Source organism: Lagopus muta, chromosome 6 (assembly GCF_023343835.1).
Source record: "Lagopus muta isolate bLagMut1 chromosome 6, bLagMut1 primary, whole genome shotgun sequence".
NCBI lineage: Eukaryota > Metazoa > Chordata > Aves > Galliformes > Phasianidae > Lagopus > Lagopus muta.
In genome coordinates, this window is record NC_064438.1 from 1,935,503 (window position 1) to 1,957,162 (window position 21,660).

The following is a 21,660-nucleotide window of genomic DNA, read 5'->3' on the forward strand; positions in this document are numbered from 1 at the left end:
TTAAGAATGTGTATTGCTGACTGCCTGATTTAATAAACAAAAAAACAAACTCTCATTAAAACAAACAAACAAAACCAAAAACAAAAGGCCAAACGTACAAGATTGAGCCAGCTTTCTCCCTGGCTCCCTTTCACACAGGTATGTGTTTGTGTGTTCATCTGATACAAAATGTTGCTTAAGAGCTGTAACAGTTCCAAATATGGATCAAGCACACAAAACACATAACTGCTGTGTTAGGGTAAGTGTGTTCAGTAGTCAAGAAAGTTAAATGCCAGTTGCATGAAAGGGAAGCCACAGGTATTATTCATTGGTGGTGTTGCTACCTGGAGAAAGAGTATAAAGAAATCTCTATGATGCTTTTTGTGACAGATGTGGCTGGAAGTCCAAGTCAATGAGGCATGCACGCTTTTGGAAGAACAGCCAATGTTCTGGTTGAACAAAAGAAAGACCGTTTATTTTCTAAGTGGATCTAACAGCAACAGCATCGACTAAATCCATGCTTATGCCCGGCTAGGACCAGCAGATGTCAGTACAACACAAAGCATAACTGGATTTTAAAAGTGGCAAGCTTCAAGAAATTTACAAATAAATACTCTGAACAAATAGCAAGATCATACAAAGTTATCACATGAAAGTTTCAGAAAGTCATAGTCAACATTATTCTTGAATAAATGTGATTTGACAAAATACAGATCTTCCAAGTCTGTCACAGAAGCAGAAAATGTATTTTTAACACAGCACAAAAGTAACACATTAGATATTAACTAATATTTCAATTACAAGTTATTTCCATAAATCTTGCAATTCAGCAAAATTTAAACTTGCTGAGGAGAAATATTTTATCAACCCAAAATTTCAGTTCAACAGTTTTTTGTAGCAGTCTGGATATTCTTAGTTTGGGAACAGACAGTTGAATTCATTTCAGCTGCATGTAAACCTTTACCTTAAAAACAAGCAAAAAGAAAGAAAGGGGAGAGGGCTGTGAAGTACCAGTCCAATTACAGACCAATAAGAAATACAGCAAAATTATTTCAATTGTAACAAGAAAGCAACCAAGTGCTACCACAATGAAATACTTTTATATATTTTTCAGCATCTTGATAGTTTAGTAACACCCTTAACAGTGAGACTTTTGAATTCTTAAGGATAACTGGATCCAAAATCCCAGTAACTCAGTTGGGATCCATACTCCTAAATCCCTTTGAATAAAGCTAAAAGAATTGAATTTATCAGAGGTAGCTGTGATAATGTATAGAAGATGTAGCATTCACTGTTAGTACTGGAGAAATCTTTATTAATACTGGGTGTAGCCTCATTAATACAAAAGCGTTTCACATACAATAGTTCAAAACCATGCAACTAAAAAATGAGGGATACAGGGAGATGGCACACTCAAAGCACTGTGACACGATGGTGAGTGGATAATGGTATGCCACGTGGAAGTTTAGTACCTCACTTCATTACAGTGCAGCGCTGATCAATGCAAACTGAAGTGACTAACAAGACAGTACAACGTGGAATGAAGTGTGACAACATGTAGTACGATTAAGAATATTTCCTTAATCATACTGAGATGGAATGTGGAAGCACACTTATCGCAATTAATTACAATGGTTTTCATTAAACAACTAAATGACAAACATTATTTCAGAGTGGAACATACATCCAGGTTAAAAAAAAAAAGCATATGCACTAACCAACGTGCTTATTACGAATGATTTCTCCTCCTTCTATCTCAATTTGCTCATATAGCCATTTGCGGTCGCAGCGACATTCGGTGCCACATTTGTTGGAGCCACACTTGGGGCAAGCATAGAAACATCCCAGGCAGTCTTCATCAAGGCAGTCACAGAGGTCCATCCCACTGTAAAGAAGTAGTCCCTGGCTATCGTAGACTTTACTCTTGGCTGGTATAACTTGCCTGTATGATGGAAAACAAGTTATTTCCTTATTTTAATACCAAGCAGCTAATTGCCGTGGACAGAACTGTGCTGTTTTTGAAGATGTTCGTTTTACCACTGCATTGAAGTGTATACATGTTACTGTACTCAACATTTGTCAGCTTCACACTGTATTGTCATTATAGTGCTTTTGAACTAATTCCAGGACCAGGAAGTTTTTATTTCATCGATAGGTTAAACATTTATTCAACCACTTTGGAATATTTATGATGTTAACTTTGTTACCTTTCAGGTAATCACATCAGGTGATGTGAAAGTCGTCTTTTGTAGCTTGTAGCTATAATTCAAAGTTATATAGAATAGTTCATTGTGTGCATGTTCTAATTTATAAGTTATTTTTATGCTTTAATCACTACTCGTATCCCAGTCAGTTCTATTAAACTGCAGAATCACAAAACCACTCTGTTCAGAAACGGCCTCTGGAATTTGTCTTGTCTGACCCTCTATTCAAAACCAGGTCAACTTAGATAAATTTGCTTAGAGCCACACCTAGCTGAGCTCCCAACACCTCTGAGGTCAGACACTCCAGACATTTTTTGATGCAATGCTTGACCACACGCTTAATTCAAAACATTTTCCTAGTTGCAGCTTATGAATGAACACTAGAAGAAACTATGGAGGGAGATGCTACAGGTATGTGGTAAGTAGCACCGAGTGCATTTTTTTTCCTGTAAGGTTAAATTCAGGGAGACCGAATTGGTCCAAACTTTTAGTAGAAAATGATAGACAAAACTCAGCTGCATAAGCCTTCCACTCTACAGGAAAACTGATTTTAAAATAGGTCTACTTAGGAAGCCGAAATTTGTTATCCAGTGTCATCCAACTTGAACGCTAATCCTTCTAGAGTACGTAAGCATTTAACATGAACACGTTTGTTTCTGAAGTGTAGTTACTGAGTAAATTGAAATATGACAACTCCAACATTTTAAGTGTACTCTACTTGATCTTACTCTATTCAAGTTTGACCTATGATCAAATCTTGATGCATAAACAGCTTCATTTATAATCTATGTAGTATTGTCACACCTTACCAGAAGCTCGGTATTTTCATTGTCTGACGTGTGAGGTGTTACAGAGACACTTAAAGCAAGGTCACTGTAGTGACCTTAAAGTCACTACAGGAAGGTGCTCACCTGTCAGAGTTAAATGACGGATTTTTTGTTTGCAGTCTTCTTTTTTCCCTCTTACTGGTCTCAGGAGTGAATTCAGTCTGTCGTCCCGGGTTAGCAAACTGCAGAGACTTCAAAGCCTTAGCTGTACGCCCCTGAACAGAAACAGAAAATCTCACTTCATTATGAATAAGTACCCAAATTCTTAAGGAAATGCCCAGTCAAGCCAGGATATTGTAATGACTGAGGTATGCTGACCCCAACTCTGAGCACTGTATTTCTCAGGAGAAGACTTAAGTCTTCTTAAGTGTTACATTACAGAACTCTGCCAGTCCCAAAAGTCAGTAATGTCTCCCGTTATGCAGCTGTAAGATACAGTTGGGTGGCTGTGCCTGGGCTGAGGGGTGACTGCTCCTTGAATGCCATGCTGTTTTGCTCTAGAGCGTATGTGGATGAGCTCTTGTTGACTTGGTTTTCCACTTGGTTCTACTGATTACCTGCACGCTTCAAACAAAGCACCCCGAAATGTATAAACTGTATTATGAACTCAGCACTTAAAGCATCATCCTCTCACATCAAACTGCCCCTGAACAAACAGGGGCAGCTCAGGCACCACATCAGCGTGCACTTAATTCACTTCCATGCAGGTTCACTTGGTAATGAACTGCTAGATGCAGTAGATTCTCTTAAAACTGAGGAGACTAACCCAGAAGTTTCTCTCAGTGCTCTTAGAAACAACCATTGCAGTGTTTAAACGGGAGCTTGCTTTTCACAGGCTTGAGAAACAGCTTAAGACAACAGCAGCCGGCTGGTATTTACACAACCTGAGGTGTACGTCACCCTAGCACACAATTAATTAGAAAGGCCCTAATATTTAATTAGGGAAGAGAATTTTTAAAGTAAAAAAGTGGAATGAGCGTATGCACTCATTTCATTGAACGCTCCTCCAAATAAAGGTTCAGATACAGCAAACTCCCATGCAGCAAGAGTCTGCACCTTTTTGTATTTCTACTGAACAACTTGGTTCATTTATATAGGACTTGTATGAAGCCCAGGTCCAACAGTCTGCAGAACTTAGAGGGGGTGGGACAACTGATCCATATACATACGTCCGAATCAAGCTTTCTTCTTTGGCGTTCTTCAGCTTCGACATCCACACTCCCATTTATTACCTGCATACATTTGGGACAAAGCTTCCAACCAGGTACAAACTGTCTTCCAAACTTGGCAGTTAGAAAAGTTGCGTCATGCAGGTCAATTGCACGCAAGTTTTTCTTTGATACTTTTCTGTGCATATTAAAAGGATCGCAACATGACTTTTGTAAGTCTTCAAATCTTTCAATGTAAATTTTTGCATGATGAAAGCAGATGGTGTCGTTCTCTGAAAGGGTCATTCCAGTCCTAAGCTGAAGCAACAGTAGATCGAATGAAGATATATCTTCCTTAGTCTTGAAGCCAGTGTGACGGGTATAATAGGTCTTATGGCATTCATTGGTAGCTTGAAGCTGAACTCCAACTGAACAAGGATCCATTTTTATCAGAACAACTTATTTCACTTATTTTGCCTAAAATGAGTTCTTTGAAGTCTTTAGTAGTTCCTATGAAGATCACCCTAGAGAAAGCATTAAAATCAATCAGATTTGTGCTGCAAACTTTTACCTGTAAGCCTGACAAACTAGGTTCAAGTAGCTTAAGATACATTTCTTAAATTATACTCCAGCTTTCTAGTCTAGATGCACTCATTCTCTTTTCAGAGGCATTTTTTTTACCAGCCGTTCTAAGTATCCATTCAGCAGCACTGCCTTATCAAAGGCAATCTGGAGGTGAGGTGTGAGGTAGATGATTTGTTCAACAGCAGCCTGCTGTGCTCTCCAGCCTCCAACTGGCACACTCCCAGCCGCTCTAGGAGAGGGCCCACAGGACCTGTCTGATGGCTGAACAACTCAGCCATCTGGTTTCCGTGTAGTTTCAGGGGAAAAAAAGGTAGGTTGCTGAAGGTAGGCTGCACAGGCTGATGCCAGCTGGTGATCTACATCCAGCAGCTATCAGCTCTTTCCTGTGTACTCCTGGGGAGCAAAGAAAAGCCTGGACAGGTGTGAGTCAGCACCCTGACTGAATGTGAGCGTCTCCAGGAAATGGCCACCTGCAGTACATGTAAGGATGTGTGCACTTGTGGATGGATGGCCTTTGCATGCAGCTCTTTCTATCTGACTGCTACGCCCCCATCTTATAAACATGGGGCACTCATTTAAACTTACTTAAACACAAAATTAAAAATATTATGCTAGCTATTGCAGAGTGGTCCTGCCCGTGCCAAAATTTGTTACAAATCCAGCGTTGGCCCTAAAACATCAAAGCTTGAGCCAATCTTGTGCTATTTTCTACTACAATACAATGGGGAAAATATATCCACCAAAGGAAAAGAATTCATTTTCTGACACAGAGAAATCGAAAAGCGTCATTACTTGTTCTAGCCACTGAACAGGATAGCACATCTTTTTAATGAATGAAAGCATCAGTCAGTTGTAGAATGGGAGAAGATAGTCTAGGATACTACTTCTAATAAAATAAAGGTGAGTAGCAGCACAAACAACCCAATGACATGAAAATGAAATGTGTTAATTTAACCAGACTACAGAGGTATGATCACAGTGGCAAAAGTTCCTCACAGAACAATTAGAGGCCTTTTACAGCACTCTGAAAAGCCACTGTTGGGAGTATATTTTTGCAGCAGAAATCCCCTTGATTGTAATGCCTTAGTTTTTCTAACCAGATGCATGCACTTGAAGAAGCTGCATGACACATTTCCATGTATTAAACTGTATGCACAGCAATTTAAAGGTGTTGCGTAGGACGTGTGGTTGTTGAGTGATTCACCCATTCCAAATATAAGAGAATGCTTGGCTGTAGAGAGATAAACTAGTTTTTAAATGCAATTTTACAATTTGTTTGAGATGGAGCAGGGTGTAAGAGCATTAATTCTTCAGGCAATAAGAGCCCTGAATGCGCAGGCACAGTTTTAGAAAGACTTGAGTTTAAAAGGAAAAAGGGAGGGAAGAGAGGAAGGTGAATCTCCTTCGGAAAATAAAGCAAAATTAGTTCCTTTCTTTAGCAAGTTACCCGTGCAGAAAAGCTTAAGATAGTGAGTTAGTAAGACATTCTGTATTGATTTCTCAGGTTGTTTTAGTGTCTTAGTAAACCAGCTATACTCAGAACTAGTCACTTTTTTAGTCACTAAGTGCATGCTTGTCTTCTGCACTATGGTACGTGGAATGCTGTATGAGTAAAGCTCATTGCAGCTGAGCATGTTTTTAACAGCAGTATGTCAACACCCAATAATATGATTCAGTAAGTCTGTTGCAGGCCATGCACCAAACCTGCTGCAAACGTCACAACGCGTGCTTGCAACTGACTCCTGCTCTGGTAGATGGGTGCAGATGAGGAAGCACGCTAGATAAACAGAAAAGTAGTTCTGAACTGTCAGCATTTGCAGACGCATCACAAGTCTGACTTCTTGGTAGATGTTTAATTAAGAATTGATAACTTCTTTTCTATAAAGGAGAAGATAAGTGTTACATTGCTATCCTCGGCAGACAGCTGCTCTGCCAGCTGACCATGCTCCTGAAGCACTGCTGGGCTAACGTAATGGAGTGTGCATCGAGCACTAGCTGTGTGACTTAACGTGTCTCACTCACTCAGTCCTTTTGTAAAACCTCTTGGCAGAAGCTTCAGCTGTACTTCTTCCTTCCCTCCACCTTGGGAGGAATACACAGCTCTTTGCCTTTAATTCTTTAGTTGAAACAGGAGAGGGCTCCAGCAGCCCGGTGCTTTAATAGAGGCGGGTGCTGACACCTGTGAAATCAGCAACGAGCGTTTACAGACAACAAACTAAAGCAGGACACAGTGATGAGAACCAGGACAGCGAAGCGCACGTGCAAAGTAAAGAACGCGTAAAGCAGAGCGAGGGCTGCGTCAATTCTCGGAGGTAGGAGCAGAGAAAGAAGGTAGGAAACCGGTCTAGAGCGACAGCTGCGGGCCGTGAGAGGCCGAAGGGAAAGAGAAGTCCTGATGCGGCAGCGCAGCCCTCGGCCCCAGGCGGCGTGGTGCCAGGCTCAGGCTTCCCTCGGAACGGCTCCGCGGCCAGGCCAACCCAGCACGGAGCTTTCCCGGCGCGGCTGCTGCTTCGCCAACAGCAGCAGCAGCAGCAGGGGCCGCCCCCTCCCCGGTACCTTGCCGTGGACTTTCCTCCGTCTCTGCGCCGGGACCCCCGCACCCGGCTTCCGCGCGGCCCCAGCTACAGCAGCGCTGCCGATAGCGGACATCGACCGTGTCTCCCCCCGGCTACCGTAGAGCGGGGGAACCACCGTAACGCACCGAGCTGCACTTCCGGTTGGGCGTGCAACGGGCGGGCGGAAGCGGCAGGCAGTCACGTGGCAAGGCGCGATCACGCGCTGCGCTGCACTGCGAGAGGGGGCGGTTGTGAGGGTGGTCGCGCGCCTTTCTCGTGCTTTTCGCGCGCGCTGCGGTGCTGAGCGCGAGGCGCGACCGCAGGGCTTTTCCAGTCAGCGCTGTGGCGGTCTGTGTGGCTGTGTGGTACCGGGCTCTGAGCCCCCCTACCTATTACTGCTGTGCGCTGTAGTTACCCTACAGTGAGACAGAAGTATTTGCAAGATCATCCCTTGCACAGTTCTACTCCAGTATTGCCCACAGCACAGCACAGCAGCACGAACTACAAGCGAATAATGCCAGTTAATCACTCTAGAAGCTTTTTGTCTCCTTCCCTGGTTCTTTATGACTAAGTAATTACAGACTGGCTCTCTAGGAGGCTTGGGGTGGATGGTAAGTACAAGCAAGATGAGTTAACAGTTACAGCAAAAGCAGGAGGGCAGAGTGGAGAGCTAAAGACGTCCTAACAAGCCCACAAGCAGGTGTCAGTAACAGAACAGCCAGCAGTGTGCGCTGCTCGCCTCAGCACGGCTGTTAAGAGAAACAGCTGAGCAGAAACACACAGGTGATTTGGGGCTGAGCTCGGGCACCAACAGGAGCCAGTCTTCCTTCATTATAAATGTTTGGGAGTAGACTTAGGTGGTCAAATTGTGATTTGAAGAGCTTTTGTTTCTCACTCCGACAGAAACAGCGTTGGAATGTTGGATTTGGTACTGGTTAAGCTTTAAAAGGACACTAAACCTGCCTTAAGGGGCAGAGGGCTTGAAATACATCGCCAATTTAAAACAAGGTAGTTAGCAATACACAATTTTCTGCTGGCTGTATCCTTTTAAAACACAAGACTGTTACTTGGGGGTACTTTTCACCTAGCTTCTTGCCACAGCATTGGGGATGGGTAGAAGAATAGTTGTAAATAAGGAAAGGGCTGTGGAGGTGAGAGCAGGTTTCATGCTTGCATCGGGAGGTATGCAGGCAGCACTCCAGGGAGTGCTCTGGAATATAAAGCTTTAATCCTAGCGTGACACTAGCAGGATGTAGGCTGTGTATCTGACTGTTAAGAGAAGGCTGTTGTAAATTCTTGAGTCATATGTTGCCTTAATGATGACAGAGGGACTGTCAAGTGCGATCATTCAGAGCGGGTGATAAGGCTTTCTCTGCTGACTTGTGCTGCTTAGGAGATGCGTGGAGTTAACGAAGGGGAATAATTCATGAGAGGAGGTGTTTGAGGTACAGGTTGTGACATCAATTTGTATTAGATAAATATAGGAAGAGCAGTGAGGCGTGTGCATTCCCCTTTCCAGTGTTGGTGTCGACCTGTGAGGCTCAGTGTGTAGGGTTAGAGTCAGAGTTCAGGCTCCCACCTGTTATTACAGCAAGTTTGCCATCCATGCATTCAGACTGGCTTTGACTGGTCATGTTATCTTTCATCTGCCTAACTGAATGGTACCCTGCACAGAAAGTCAGTCTTTTTCTTTTTTTTTTCTCTTTTTTTTTCTTTTTTTTTTCCCTCCAGGAGCATTGTTTGAAATTTTAGGTTTTGGTTAACTTCATTTATCATGTGAATAGCATCGTTTTAAAAGCTTGCAACTGTATCTGCAACTGTATCTGCAACTGTATCTGCAACTACATAGTTACAAGAATCCATGTATCCACGTAAGTTGGCCTAGAAACCAGCAGAATGCTGATAAAAGGCAGAGATTTGAATTCACTTCTTTTCCAGAGTTTAATATAAATTAATCCATTTTTATTTGTATTTTTTACTATTTAAGTGGAACTGATTGAAATACTCCACTTCTGTAGAATCTTTTTCATCACATGAAGCGTCTCTCTTTAACGTGAATGTTACGTGAAAATAAAGTTTGCATATGGTTATATTTGGCCTATTTGATAAGGAGAAAGTCCTAATTCAGGTTACACAGTTTTGTCCCAACCGCAACTGGTGTTTGTTCTCTTCAGAGTCTTCAGATATGTTCAGTCAGAGTTGATGTGAGTGATCGTAGCAAGGAAGGAAGGAGAAATAAGGCGTTGGATTTGATAGAGAGCACTTTGGCGTAAATAGAAAAGAAAGCTTGTCTATGAAGGAGTGCATGAGCAAATTGGGCATGAAGGGATGAAGCCCTGTGTGAGGTGCAGCTCTGAGCCTTTAAAGCTGCATTAGCGCTAGGGAGGCTCACAACAAAGAGCGTGGATGTGAGAGCTAGGGAAGGAAAGGCAGGACTTACAGCAAGTTCCTATGCTTGGTACTAAAAAAAAAAAAAAAAAGAAGAAAGATTTTATGGAAGAAAGCAAGTGACGAATTTTGAGTAAATCCGAGGATGTGGTTGGAGTATGATGTGATGTTTGTTAGACACAGTCCTGCTGTGATCGTTATGGAGCTGCTCATTATGCTTTGTAAACTTCCTGATACTGTGGGGATGCCCAGCTGAGGGAACATGGGGACCTCATTCTTTCTGGGAGTAAATAATATTGTGTTTGAATGCTGGTTGTGAAACAAGAGCAAAGTTAGGCATGAAAGAAAAGGACCTGAGAGGTTGTATTTTGTTGCCACTGAATGTATTTTGTCCATAGGAGGTAAAGTTTCGTTTCCACAATACCTCCATAATTATATTTAATTACAAATAAAAGCACTAATTTCTCCCTTTTGCCCACACAAACTTGAATACAAGCACATAAGGCCAAGTGCAGGGTACTGCACTTGGGTCAGGGCAGTTCCCAGGTGTTTATACAAATTGGGGGAAGATCTCCTTGAGAGCAGCCCTGTGGAGAAGGACTTGGGGCTCCTGGTAGATGAGAAGCTGGACATGAGCCAGCAGCATGGAAGGCCAACTGTGTTCCGGCCTGCATTAAAAAAGGGGTGGCCAGCAGGGAGAGGGAGGTGATTGTCCCCTGCATCCAGGCTTGGGGCTCCCAGCACAGGAAGGACATGGAGCTCTTGGGGGGTGGGTCCAGAGGAGGGCACTGAGATGATCAGAGGGCTGCAGCATCTCTCCTGTGAGGAAAGGTTGAGGGAACTGGGCTTGTTTAGCTTGGAGAAGAGAAGGCTCTGGGGAGACCTCATTGTGGCTTTCCAGTGCTTGAAGGGAGCGTATAAACAGGAGCGGGAACGGCTGTTTGTGAGGGTGGATGGTGATGGGACAAGGGGAAATGGTTTTACAGTGAGACAGGGAAGGTTTAGGTTGGAGGAAGTTTTTCAGCCAGCGGGTGGTGAGGCACTGGAACAGGTTGCCCAAGGAGGCTGTGGATGCCCCATCCCTGCAGGCCTTCAAGGCCAGGCTGGATGTGGCTCTGGGCAGCCTGGGCTGCTGGTTGGTGACCTGCACACAGCAGGGGGTTGGAACTGGATGAGCACTGTGCTTCTTTGCAACCCAGGCCATTCTATTAAATAAGCACATGAAGACATTCACTAAACCTTAAAGAGAACTGCAGATAGGTAGCCCTAGCACATAATGAGTTGTCATTATCTTCTGAAAAATATGATGCTAACTGCTGGGTGTGAACTGAGAGTCATGAACTAATAATGACTTGTCCACAGCAAAACTGTTTCTTTCACACCAAATATAAAGCTGCCAGAAGTCTGAATATCACCATAAAGCTTAAAATAATTTTAGAAGATCTTAAAGAATGCTTTGGGCTATCTTTTAACATATTACTCTGTAACTCTGTAATCACAGTTATTTTATAAGGCCGCATGTAAAAGTGTCCATAGGATGGGTTGTGTTGGAAGGGATATGAAAGCTCATCCAGTTCCAGTACTGTGCTGTGGGCTGGGACACCCCCCATCAGCTCAGGCTGCCCAAGGCTCCATCCAGACTCAGAGATGGGGCGTCCACAGCTTCTCTGGGCAGCCTGTGCCTGTGCTTCACCACCCACTGAGTCAACATTCTTCCTTGCATCTAATCTAAATCCACCCTCTTCTAGTTTAAAAACTCTTATTCTTTTTCCTGTCACAGCAGACCTTACTAAGGAGTCCCTCCCTTTCGTTTCTGTAGATCCCCCTTTCAATACTGGATTTAATCACTTTCCAGCCTGGATGTGTGTCATTTTTATTTTATTCTGGCAATATTATGAAGATTATTGTTTATTGCAAAAAATTTAGATTTAAATTTTGGCCCACAACTGAGTGTTTGTGTACTTTTAGGATCATGTATTTCTACTCTGTCAGTCTAACAAAATCTAATATCTACTCATTGCTTGATGTAAAAATCATTTGCTTTAATTGCATTTGGGATATTGGGATGCCTCTTTGGAAATCTTTTGCCCTTTTTAGGCTGATCTCTTGATATCCTTTATAAATTTATGTCTTGAAAAGTTCTGTCTACTCAGTGAGATCTTTCTTTCTTGTGTTGAACAGGATTTGGGCTGCTGCTTCCAATCTGCTCCTTGTGTTTGAGCAGCTTCACAGTTGATGTAGCAACGAATGCATCACCCTGGTCTTTGCTTCAGGGCTGAAGAGAACGTGCTTTGAAACATGGATGTCTGCTGTCCTCAGGAAGCTGTACAGCATCTCTCTGTCAGGTTTGTGTCTCACGAGAAAGCCCCAGTAGGTACCAGTTTGTTCTGACTTTCGTGTCTTATATGGTGCTGATTTTCAGTGGAAGTTTTCTTTACCCTTCTGTAAAGGTTCTGAATTTACTTGTGATTCAGAAAGCAGGGACATTTGGTTTTTATGTTACTAAAAGTAAACAGATGTAGCCTCTTTTCAGTCTCTTCAGAGAGCAAGCAAGCCACGCACAGATCTAAGTCCGGTTAATGCTTACTCACTGGTAACTGGATAAGATGTTCAAAGAATTTAGAATTTGACCTTTGCTAAGAAAAATGTACTCTCCATGTTTGGACTGATGGAAATTGAAGGTTGTTAATCTGACAGTAGGCAAACTGAATACAAATGAAGAAGCAACTGTTTTCACATTGGTTCATGCTGTAGCTTGAACCCATCTATCTGTTACTTCTTCCCAGAGTGCTCTTATGCTCGAGAAAGCAAATAAATAATGAATGCATGACCTCAAATGGGCATTATTTCTGAATGCAAGTGTGAGCTTACAGGTCATACACTGTGCTAGGAAGGCTGGTATGATTAGTTCCTGTTAAACAGTAGGGCTTGATTCATGATTATTCTGAATTTCTTTTACTCTGCCCAATGCAGTAAAAGAAATGCAGAGCAAACTGTAAGGCTCCCTTAATTGAACACCAAAGTTCAGGAGAAGAAATGCATGGATCAGCATTCAGATGTGAGTGTTGGTTGTAAAGCTGCCACCGGATTTGGATCATTCACAAGGATTGGAGTTAAGTCCTGTTTTTTGAAACTAGGCACAAACTGCCAGCAGTGATCATTGGCTGTTTTCTGGAAATTCTTGCTTTGTGATGCTATCTGTAAAAGCAGAAATTTTTCTTGTAATATTTGTGTGTGAGGAAAAGTTTTATTCTGTTGGCAGGGTTATACTGGTGTGAAAGTTTTTCTGCTGCTGAGGATAGCTAATGTATAGTATATTTTAAAAAGCATGTTTTTCCAGGGCCAGATGCACCTATCTTTACATTCACCATTTTGTCACCTTACTGAGGAAGTTCTAGTCATTATCATCATTTAGTTATTGCCAGAAAAATGACAGTGAAGCTGGATGACTTGCTGAAATTCTAAAGCATTTCAGTAGCCAAGTGAAAAGCACAGAACAAGTGTCAGAATAGACTTATATCCCTGGGAGCAGCTGCGCAAGGTTTTATTCTTGCTGCTGTATTGGTGTAATTCATATGAGAAGGTTTTTATTTGCTTTAGTCATAACCTTCTGCAAGAAAACTACTTCTAATCTGGCTGCTCCAAATTAGTTCTGCCACCCTTCCTCTGTTACATTTGTAGAACAGCAAGTCCTAGAGTGCAAGGAATGTCAGAACCTGACTCTTATATATAACTATTAGTGTTGCAAAATTTATCAAACATGAAGTTTGACGATAAAACTTAATGATAAAACACTCAGTGCAGCTGGTTGTACGTATCAAACCCAACGGCAAGTATCTGTGAACTTAGATTTTTTCACTGCTCTTCTCTTAGGAGGATTGGGTTCTGCACCAAATTCTATGGCTGTGGAATTCAGTTCTAAAGCATTCTGCTCCATCCCTCACTGTACAGTGGTGTTTCTCCTTTTAACAAACTGTAGCTGTGGGAATCACCATTGTTCCTTGAAATCCTTATACATAGAAATGAGGCGGCTGTTCCATGAAAGCTTTACCAAAATCAAGCTTATTTACATCCTTTCTGTTTGTACATTAGAAAGTGATTTGGGTATGTGTATGTCTGTAACTGTGGGAACAGTTAGAGTGCCCAGCAGTTTTACAGCTTTGTGACAGACTGATGACTTGACACCCCAGTGGATTTCATGCGTTGTAATGTGTATGGAGAGAAAGTGGCATACTTGTTTGGCTGCAAGTGGTGGGCCTCTTCATACGTACCAGCAAATAGTGCAAACAGTCACAGGCTAACTCTAGTGGCTCTTAATTTTCAAAAAATAGTGTAAAACTATTACATACTGTGTTAGGCGATATTATTGGGGAAAAAAAAAACATTAAAAAAAATAAAATAAGGTAAGATGATTGTTAAGGCAACTTGTACCACCAGCTGGGATCTATTGATGTCTTAATATTCTCTTTTCATTGCCAATTTCAAGTTTTGTTTTTAAGTTTTTGTCAGGGTGCATTGCCTGCTGGCTGTACAATAATGACCTGCTACAATTCTGTCTGCATGATTTTCTCTTGAGGTTATTCCTCAGTCTCTCCTGAAGATAATCACAGCATGTAAGTCGTTCTGGTTGTTTGCTGACCAAATTCTATTGCTGCCCACAATGTCTGATGTTATCATCTCTTGTCATCTTCTAAGGAGTCTTTGTCACCATTGTATTTCAAAGGCTTTGTTTTTTACGTGCCCGTAACATAAATTTGCCATGGTCTATTAATACTGTGGAAAAATACATGTTTATATAATTTATTGTTTGGAGAGTCTTCAGTTTTTCTGCACTCCAGTAGTGAAGTAAATTTTTGAGGGCTTTTAAGGACTAAACTGTTTAGGACTTCTCTTTATTTATTTTTTTGGAACTGAACTTCATGTCATTCTTAGCCAATTGCTTTGTACCTTCTGGTGTTGTCATACCTTGATTGTTGGCACCAATTTTTATTAAGTCAGCTGACTGTGTTAATGCTCCATTAATGTGAGACAGTCAGCATTTCTCAATTTTTTTTTTTAATGCATTGCATTCCATAGCAAAAATTGGCATATGATCAGTGCATCCAAGGTGTTTCAAGGTGTCACAAGAAGATTCCTTCTGCTTTGTGCTATTTTTCTATCAATGGGTGCCTAATAAATTCTGTGTGGGTGAGGATACTTTTCTCTCTGTCTGCTTATACCCAGCAGAAAGATATTTAATCTTATTGGCAACTTCTGTTACATTTGCTGAGATACGTTGTGGTTATGAAGCCATCCAGCCTTCTCCAAGGTTGGTTATAATAGCAGGTATCCCATGTTTTTAGACAGCCAATAGAAACATGGTCAGTGGGGACTGAAATTCCAGAGAAACAATTTCATTTTGTCATGAGGTTAATTCTGCTCCTGAAATTTGCTTCATACAATCTTGAATTACAAAGAGCAGTTCTGATTTTGACTGATAGCATTGCATCAAAACTTCATATTCCCATTCTTGAACAAAAATATTCCCTTTATCTGCTTGTCCAGCTGATATCCAGTCAGCTATACATAATTGTAGATTTTCCATGCTGTATGGGAACTACTGAGTCACGGCCTGAACCTCTGATTGATCACCTGAGGCGAGCCATGAGTCAGCCAGAGGAGCACAGCTGCAGGCAATTCACCTAGACCTATTCCTAGACCTATTGAAGAGCTGGCTACCAGTGGGGAAGGATCTCGTCTGGAGATCCCTCCTTCTGGTGTTTTGTGGTGAGCCCAGCATAAGGGTAAGCCTTCCATTTATTCTCTCTTGTTATCATAGTCCACTTCACCTAACTCTCTTGTTTATTTTGTGATTGTAACATCTTGATATCCGTTGATTATACACATGGTAACATAACTACTGATTGCTTTAAACAGAACTGCTTGTACTTTCCCAGTTTTTATTTTTAAAGAAACAGATGCCTTTTGGAATTAATATTCGACTCATGTTTTCATTTTTACCGTTTAGCATTGTAAGTAATTTTGATGAGGCATTTTTCTTATCTTTTTCTTGCTGCTTGGTTGCTTTTTTGCTGCTTGGACAGAGGCAGCATGCTGTTGGTGTGCCATTGTAGGGTCAGCTTGACTCAACATTTGCTCTCAAATTGTACTGCAGGGTTTTTTGTCACCGACCCTTGGTTGAGGGTGTTGAAGGCGGCCATTTTTCTGAAACCTCAGAAGAACAACACTTTCCCTATTCCCAGCACTTACAACCTCAGTTACAAGCATGTGATAAACTGTCTCAGTACCAACACTGTGCATGGATAATGGAGGTCTTGTCTACATTGCAGGCCAAGAACATTATCCAGAGTGCTTGCTGTGTTCTTTGTCCAGCCTGAGGATCTGTTGGAAAGCCTGGAAGCTTCTGCCATGTCTGGATCAGTTTGAAAGAGACTAATCCAGAAGACAGGAACAGCTCCTAGAGCCCACGCTTGTGCTTAAAGGTATGTGCATAGCACAGAGCTTCCTAGACTGATTTTAGTTACAGAATAGTTCATAAATGGGTAATGACACTAGCTGTGATGTGTTCTAATGAAAGACTTCTCAGGATTACGGAGGGGGGGTTGAAAAGCTGGTATCTCAGATATTTGAAACAAATATTCTCCTTTCTTCGCTTTGGTTTGTTTTCCTGGCTTTATATCCTCCAGCTATACAGGATGAACATTTGGGCCATTTGTCATCTTGAATTCATGTCATTTTAAGTATATAAACATACCACTGGAATATCTCCTTATTTATTCACTGAAATGCATTGTGTCCAGAATGCTGTTTTCCTTTTGTCTAATTGCCTTTTCCTTTAATTTCTATGGTAATGGTGTTTATATTGCTTTCTTCTGTTTTGTATTTTATGCGTATTTATGTTCATGCAGCCTCTTCATGCTACTGTATTAGAATAAGTGTGAGATTTTTTTTGGTCCCTTCACTATTCTCATTCTAAATGATAAGCATGCATTTGCTTATTCTGTAATGTTTTCCAGGAATTTTGAAAAACAAATCTCCTTGGAAAAGTTCTTAGAATATCATATAGTTGTTGGCTTTGTACAAATGTCCTACTGAAAACCTAATTCATGTGCAGGTGCAAAATCTAAGAAGGGCAATAGTCAATCAGCTGAGCTTACCGTCCATTGGCAGATGCACATGCTGGACTTTCTAGAATATAAGGTGGTTTTAATGAGTGGTGTTTCTGTTTTATGGCCAGCATTAATAGTCTTTGCAAACCTAATTCCCTTTTCTTTCTCCCGTTGTCCCTTTCTCCCTTTCTCTCTTTCTTCCTCTCTTCCTCTCTTTCTTTGTCTCTTTTTTAAGGCAGCTTAAGAGTAAAGTTTAAGTTAAGAATACTCTGTTAAGAGTAAAGTTCTAGTTCAGCTAAGCAGCATGCAGTGGTTAGTGATGATGCCAGTATCTTATCCTATATTATTTACCCTTGTATTAAATCACAAATCAGAATGTGTTTTTTTAGATAACCAAGGTGCCACACAAGAAAAATCAAAATACAGTGGTTATACCTAATGGTTCATGTATTGCATGCTTTTGAGTTCTGTCTTGGGGAATTTGAAGGCATTTGCAGCAGAAAGGAAATGCTAAAAACAAAAGGCTGTCAACAATTAAATTTTACCTCTATAACTCAGATTGCCCTTGAATTGCATGTTCAAACCTAGGAGCTTAGAAATACTGCCTTATCCAGTAGTTTGGATCTAGCTACTGAGACCAAATAGAATACTTTATCCAAATTCTTACAGTCGTCTTCAGTAATTTTGTTTTTATTGTTGTTTTGTAATTAATCTGGCATCCAGGAGCTACATTTATGGGCTGAGGTTTCTGTGCCAATTGCTGTATTTAAAACCAAACAAACAAACCCACCAAGGGTTTTGTTCTGTTGTTACAGTCAAATAGGTATTAGGAAACCTGTCCAGAACATAGGTCAGCAAATATATTTTGAGGCCCAATCTGAGCTAATTTGTCCATCAAAGGGCTAAACTGTCAATTCTACATCCTGCACATTTTTTAATTGGAATTGTTATGATATCACTGTGCACTCATCTGGCTGGCACTGAGTTGCAGAAATGTTTTTAGTTTGGACTCAAGACCTGAACCTTCTCAAAACTTCCCAAAAGTCAAAGGGTTGCACATTCCAGTGTGTGTGGCCTTATCGTATCTCAGATCCGTGCCTTCTTAAGTGATGGTATGCAATGGAACCCCAGTGTTTGTCCCAGGAGAATTTCTTACGACCAAGATTTTTGTGTTTCTGAATGTATTATTTTTTTGTTTGTTTTAGTAGCCACAAACTCTTTGGAGTGTTATAATTCAGTGGAGTACACTGAAGCCTTGGCTTTGTGCAGTGCCTGTTCCCATGAGGTAACTTGGACTTTACACAGTGTTTCATTCTTTTGGTGGCTCTGCACTAAAGAAGAGGGAAACTAATTTTGTGAAGTGAAATATGGTTGCCCTGTACTTCTCTTGGATCAGAGTCTGCTAGAGTTAGGTCAGACTTGCATTTCACAGTTTGTTTTCAGTGCGGTTTGGGATGTTCACACTGAGTTTTTAGTGATAGTGGAAAGCATCAGAAAATGGAAACTTATTTTTTTAAAAGGATACCACCAGGTTAGTACAACCAAGTATTTTCACATCTGCCTTTAATCTCCAGTTAGCACCGCACCTGACAAAAAGATGTGTTCTGGTCATTTGCATAGAAAAAATGAATATGCTTTCCAATCCCTTTCAGCCTGTTTTTGCATACTGTCTCCCCAAGCAATAAGTGATGTCTGAACTATTTATTTATTTTTTTTTAAGTACAAGCACAAGCAGACTGGTGCCTGTGCAATGCAACCCTGTGGGAGATCTCTGAGCTTTGCAAAATGTTTAGCTCTGAGAAGTTAAAGCAGATATTAGAGCAGAAAGAATATTTGCCAGTACTTAAAAGGACAGAAAGTAGTGGAGCAAAAGAACAAACTGGGACAGAACAAATGGAGGAGCACTGAGAACGTAGGTTTGATATGAACGGAGAATGCAAGATAAGACTTGAGGATTGAGGAAGAAAGAATAGAAACACAAAGATGTAAACAGCTGGAAAAAAGCAGAAGCAAAAGAAATGTCAGTAATGGAAGAGATCAGAGCTCTGAAGATAGTGCAATCTTTCTCCCCTCCTGTTAATTTCGCTTAGTTAAGTTGTACTGTATGAGAAAACTGGCTTTGGTCCTTCTTGTGGTGAAGGTACATTGGTTTCTCAAAATTGAGAAGCAGCAGCAAAGTGTTACGTTTTAAATTCAGAAAGTAAAGATGAGAAAATTCATCTCACTTCTGTTTACAAAGTGGCATCCATTTGTTGAGTAGGTGCGACAGAACACTTCTGTGGTCTCTAACTGCACTTTTTTGTGTGTTTTTTTGCACGTTGTCATGAAGGAGAGCCTGATATATAAGCATGTAAGAATTAACATAGTAGATAAGACCGGTGATGGTATCAAACTTGTAAGTACTCATTCTGTTTTCAAAACAACTGTTTCATGAAAGCAAAAGAAGGTGAGCAGAAAACGGTTTTGAGATAACCAGCTCAGAGATACTAGGTTAAGGACAAGCTCACCAATTCTAATTTGACTTGCACACTGAAGCAAAGCAATTTAAATTGGCATTTATTAATAACGACTGCTTAGAATTTGAAAAGAAAGTAATCACACTATTGTTACATAAGAGAAAACAAGGTGGAGCTGGGGCCTTGATTGAGCTTTCTCCATTTCATTTTATGCAATCCGCAAATAAAATTTTGTAATATATTAAAATATAACAGAGTCATAAGCTAAAATTAAGTTTTAAGAGTCTTGGTCCACTTATTTTTTCCTAAAGTCCACCATTTTCCTTTGAACAAACAACGTTCAGAAGACTTGAAAAGGTATGTGCTACCAAAACAGCAGATTTTTTTCTGACGGTTCTACGACTTCTTTGTGTGAACAGCCTACAGCTCAAACAGTTTCAAAATGCTGAGCAGGTGAAGCTTGTAGATAAATCTTCCTACTAAGTTCTGTCTGCTCTGAAGTAGAATGCAGTGACTCTTCTTGGCAGTGAAAGGACATTGGCAGTAATTAGTATGCAAGAATAATTCCTTTAAGTACGGGAATCTTTGATAACTGAGGCATATTTACACCAGGTTATGGTTTGGCTTGCCAAATTCTTTATCTCCTTTTAGTCTTCAAAAATGTCACTGAAGCTCTTGAAAGAAGAACTCAAATGCTCTTGAGATGTGTTAAATAAGACCCATTCAGCTGAAGTTGTCACCTAAGTGAAACCTCTTTCTCCCAGTGACAGGGACTTGATTCTCTTGGAGGTTCTGAGTTCTATCTGAGTGGTTAATTGGATGATTCATGATACATGTGCCGAAACAGCACTGACAAGTTTTTCTACTCATGGTAGTTAAAATATGGGATATTATTATCTCGTGTCTCCTGTAGCAACAGGAGTAATATTTACTCAGCAGTGCATAATTCATGGAATGATGTGTTTCTTTTGCTATTGGTGGCAGAAAGAAAAATGGTTTGAAAAGGGCAAATAATCTGTGCAACAAACATCTTAGATATTTTCAAAGGCAATAAGTAATAGTAGCCCATTTACTTTTTATCTTTATCAGTACTTTCAGTCACAGTGTTACACAAGCGAAAGTCCCCTTTTCTATTCTTTTAAATATAGCAGCATTTTGAGAAGTAGTGTTTGCACTAATAAAATAACATGGCGAAAACAGAAAACCTAGCCAAGTCTACATCTACAGGATTATTTTTTTTCTGATTGCCATTTTGCAGTTTTGAAAGTTAAGACTCAAGATATATTATGAATTCTACCGCTTGTTAAACATGAGGGATTCAAACTCAACCTTCTGTTGGACGTTTCCCTCTGGCACAGACAGTGCAAGTATGCTTGTCAGAAGTGAAAACATAGGTGGTTAAAATGGTAAGACCTCGTAAGTAGAAATGTGTCATTCGTCCTTTTTTTCATGGGAATCACTTTTTAACAATGCGTTGGTGTTAGCTTAAATCCCGGCCCACAATTCAGTTGTCCAATTGTCAGTGCTTTTCATTCCTTCTTTACAATGCAAATAAGGGTAGATTTAGGTGTAGAGACATTTATGACTCTCTGTGCTAGCAAACAAGTAAATTCCAAACTTTTAACAGGTTATCTTTATTAGTTTAGGCATCTTGTGATTTATCAATTTTTATGTTGATTTCAGTTCTTTTATTAATATTTCTTAAGGACTGGCTACAAGACTGCAGCCCAGGGCAGAATTCCAGTAGTCAGGTGTAAGCTGAAGCATTTTTCAAACTGAGTTGTTCTAGATTTGTAGCAACATAAATATGATTAAACTACAGCCATCAGCATTTAAATTTCATCCTTTGCTAAAGAATATCTTTTTTGCAGTCTCTGTTAAGATTCCTTTACCTCTGATCGGTTCAGAAGGTCTTCAAAGCTATCCTATTTTCACGCTGTTGTCTTGAATGGTTGTTTTACATCAGTATTTTGTTGATACTCAGATACTGTAGAGGATCAACCACTCTCATGGAACCAACATTTCTATCATTTCATGATAGGATCTCCTGTAACAGCTGAGTGGTGTAAATTCACTAGGGGATGCTGCAGTTACACAGCTTTTCTTTAAAGTTTTCTTGCTGATGATCATACAAGCATATCTGCAGCCCCGACAAGCATAAAAATGAAAGCATTCCCGTTAGAGTAGCAGGCAGGAGGGCTGTTAATCAACTGTGTGTCTCATTAAAGAGAACTGGAAAGTATTCCTCTGCTGAGGCTTGATCCAGAGACCATTGAAGTCAGCAGGTAGCTTTGAGTTAGATGGGGCCTGCAGCGCTTTGGATGAAATAACTATACAGCAGGAAATGTCATGGCTGTTTGTTTTAATAGATTCTTTCATCACTTGATCTTAGGGAAAGACGTAAGGTTG

The 21,660-nt window shown here is 40.7% G+C and overlaps 2 protein-coding genes across 5 annotated transcripts in view; one reads left to right on the top strand and one right to left on the bottom strand.

The window, feature by feature from the left end:
* Window positions 1-426: 426 nt before the first annotated feature.
* LOC125694519 (ADP ribosylation factor like GTPase 14 effector protein) lies at window positions 427-7,414 on the bottom strand. Of its 2 annotated transcripts, XM_048947889.1 has the most exons (5): window positions 7,300-7,414; window positions 4,180-4,682; window positions 3,095-3,225; window positions 1,698-1,921; window positions 427-943 (listed from the first exon to the last, which is right to left on the bottom strand). In XM_048947889.1, the coding sequence occupies exons 2-5, from the start codon at window positions 4,600-4,602 to the stop codon at window positions 861-863; spliced, it is 861 nt and encodes a 286-aa protein (XP_048803846.1). In that variant the 5' UTR covers window positions 4,603-4,682; window positions 7,300-7,414; the 3' UTR covers window positions 427-860. The 2 variants fall into 2 exon arrangements, with proteins under 2 accessions (XP_048803846.1, XP_048803847.1); XM_048947890.1 differs by having other exon boundaries at window positions 427-1,921.
* The window catches only part of KCNA4 (potassium voltage-gated channel subfamily A member 4), a 74,324-nt gene continuing 57,352 nt past the window's right edge, over window positions 4,689-21,660 (top strand). For 2 of the 3 annotated variants that reach the window (XM_048947885.1, XM_048947886.1), the window contains exons 1-3: window positions 7,468-7,909; window positions 11,868-12,031; window positions 16,016-16,168. The gene's annotated coding sequence lies outside the window, so the exon portion shown is untranslated. Of the gene's footprint in view, window positions 7,056-7,467; window positions 7,910-11,867; window positions 12,032-16,015; window positions 16,169-21,660 lie in introns of those variants that run through there. The other variant, XM_048947888.1, reaches the window with a different exon arrangement.

What these genes read in the sequence shown, in the direction of transcription:
- LOC125694519 (XM_048947889.1), bottom strand. Translation starts at nt 4,602, where the DNA reads ATGGATCCTTGTTCAGTTGGAGTTCAGCTTCAAGCTACCAATGAATGC. An exon ending in CCGTCATTTAACTCTGACAG is followed by an intron (nt 1,922 to 3,094) that starts GTGAGCACCTTC and finishes TCCATCATACAG; the next exon opens with GCAAGTTATACCAGCCAAGA. An exon ending in CATTCGTAATAAGCACGTTG is followed by an intron (nt 944 to 1,697) that starts GTTAGTGCATAT and finishes CTTGTTTTTAAG; the next exon opens with GTAAAGGTTTACATGCAGCT.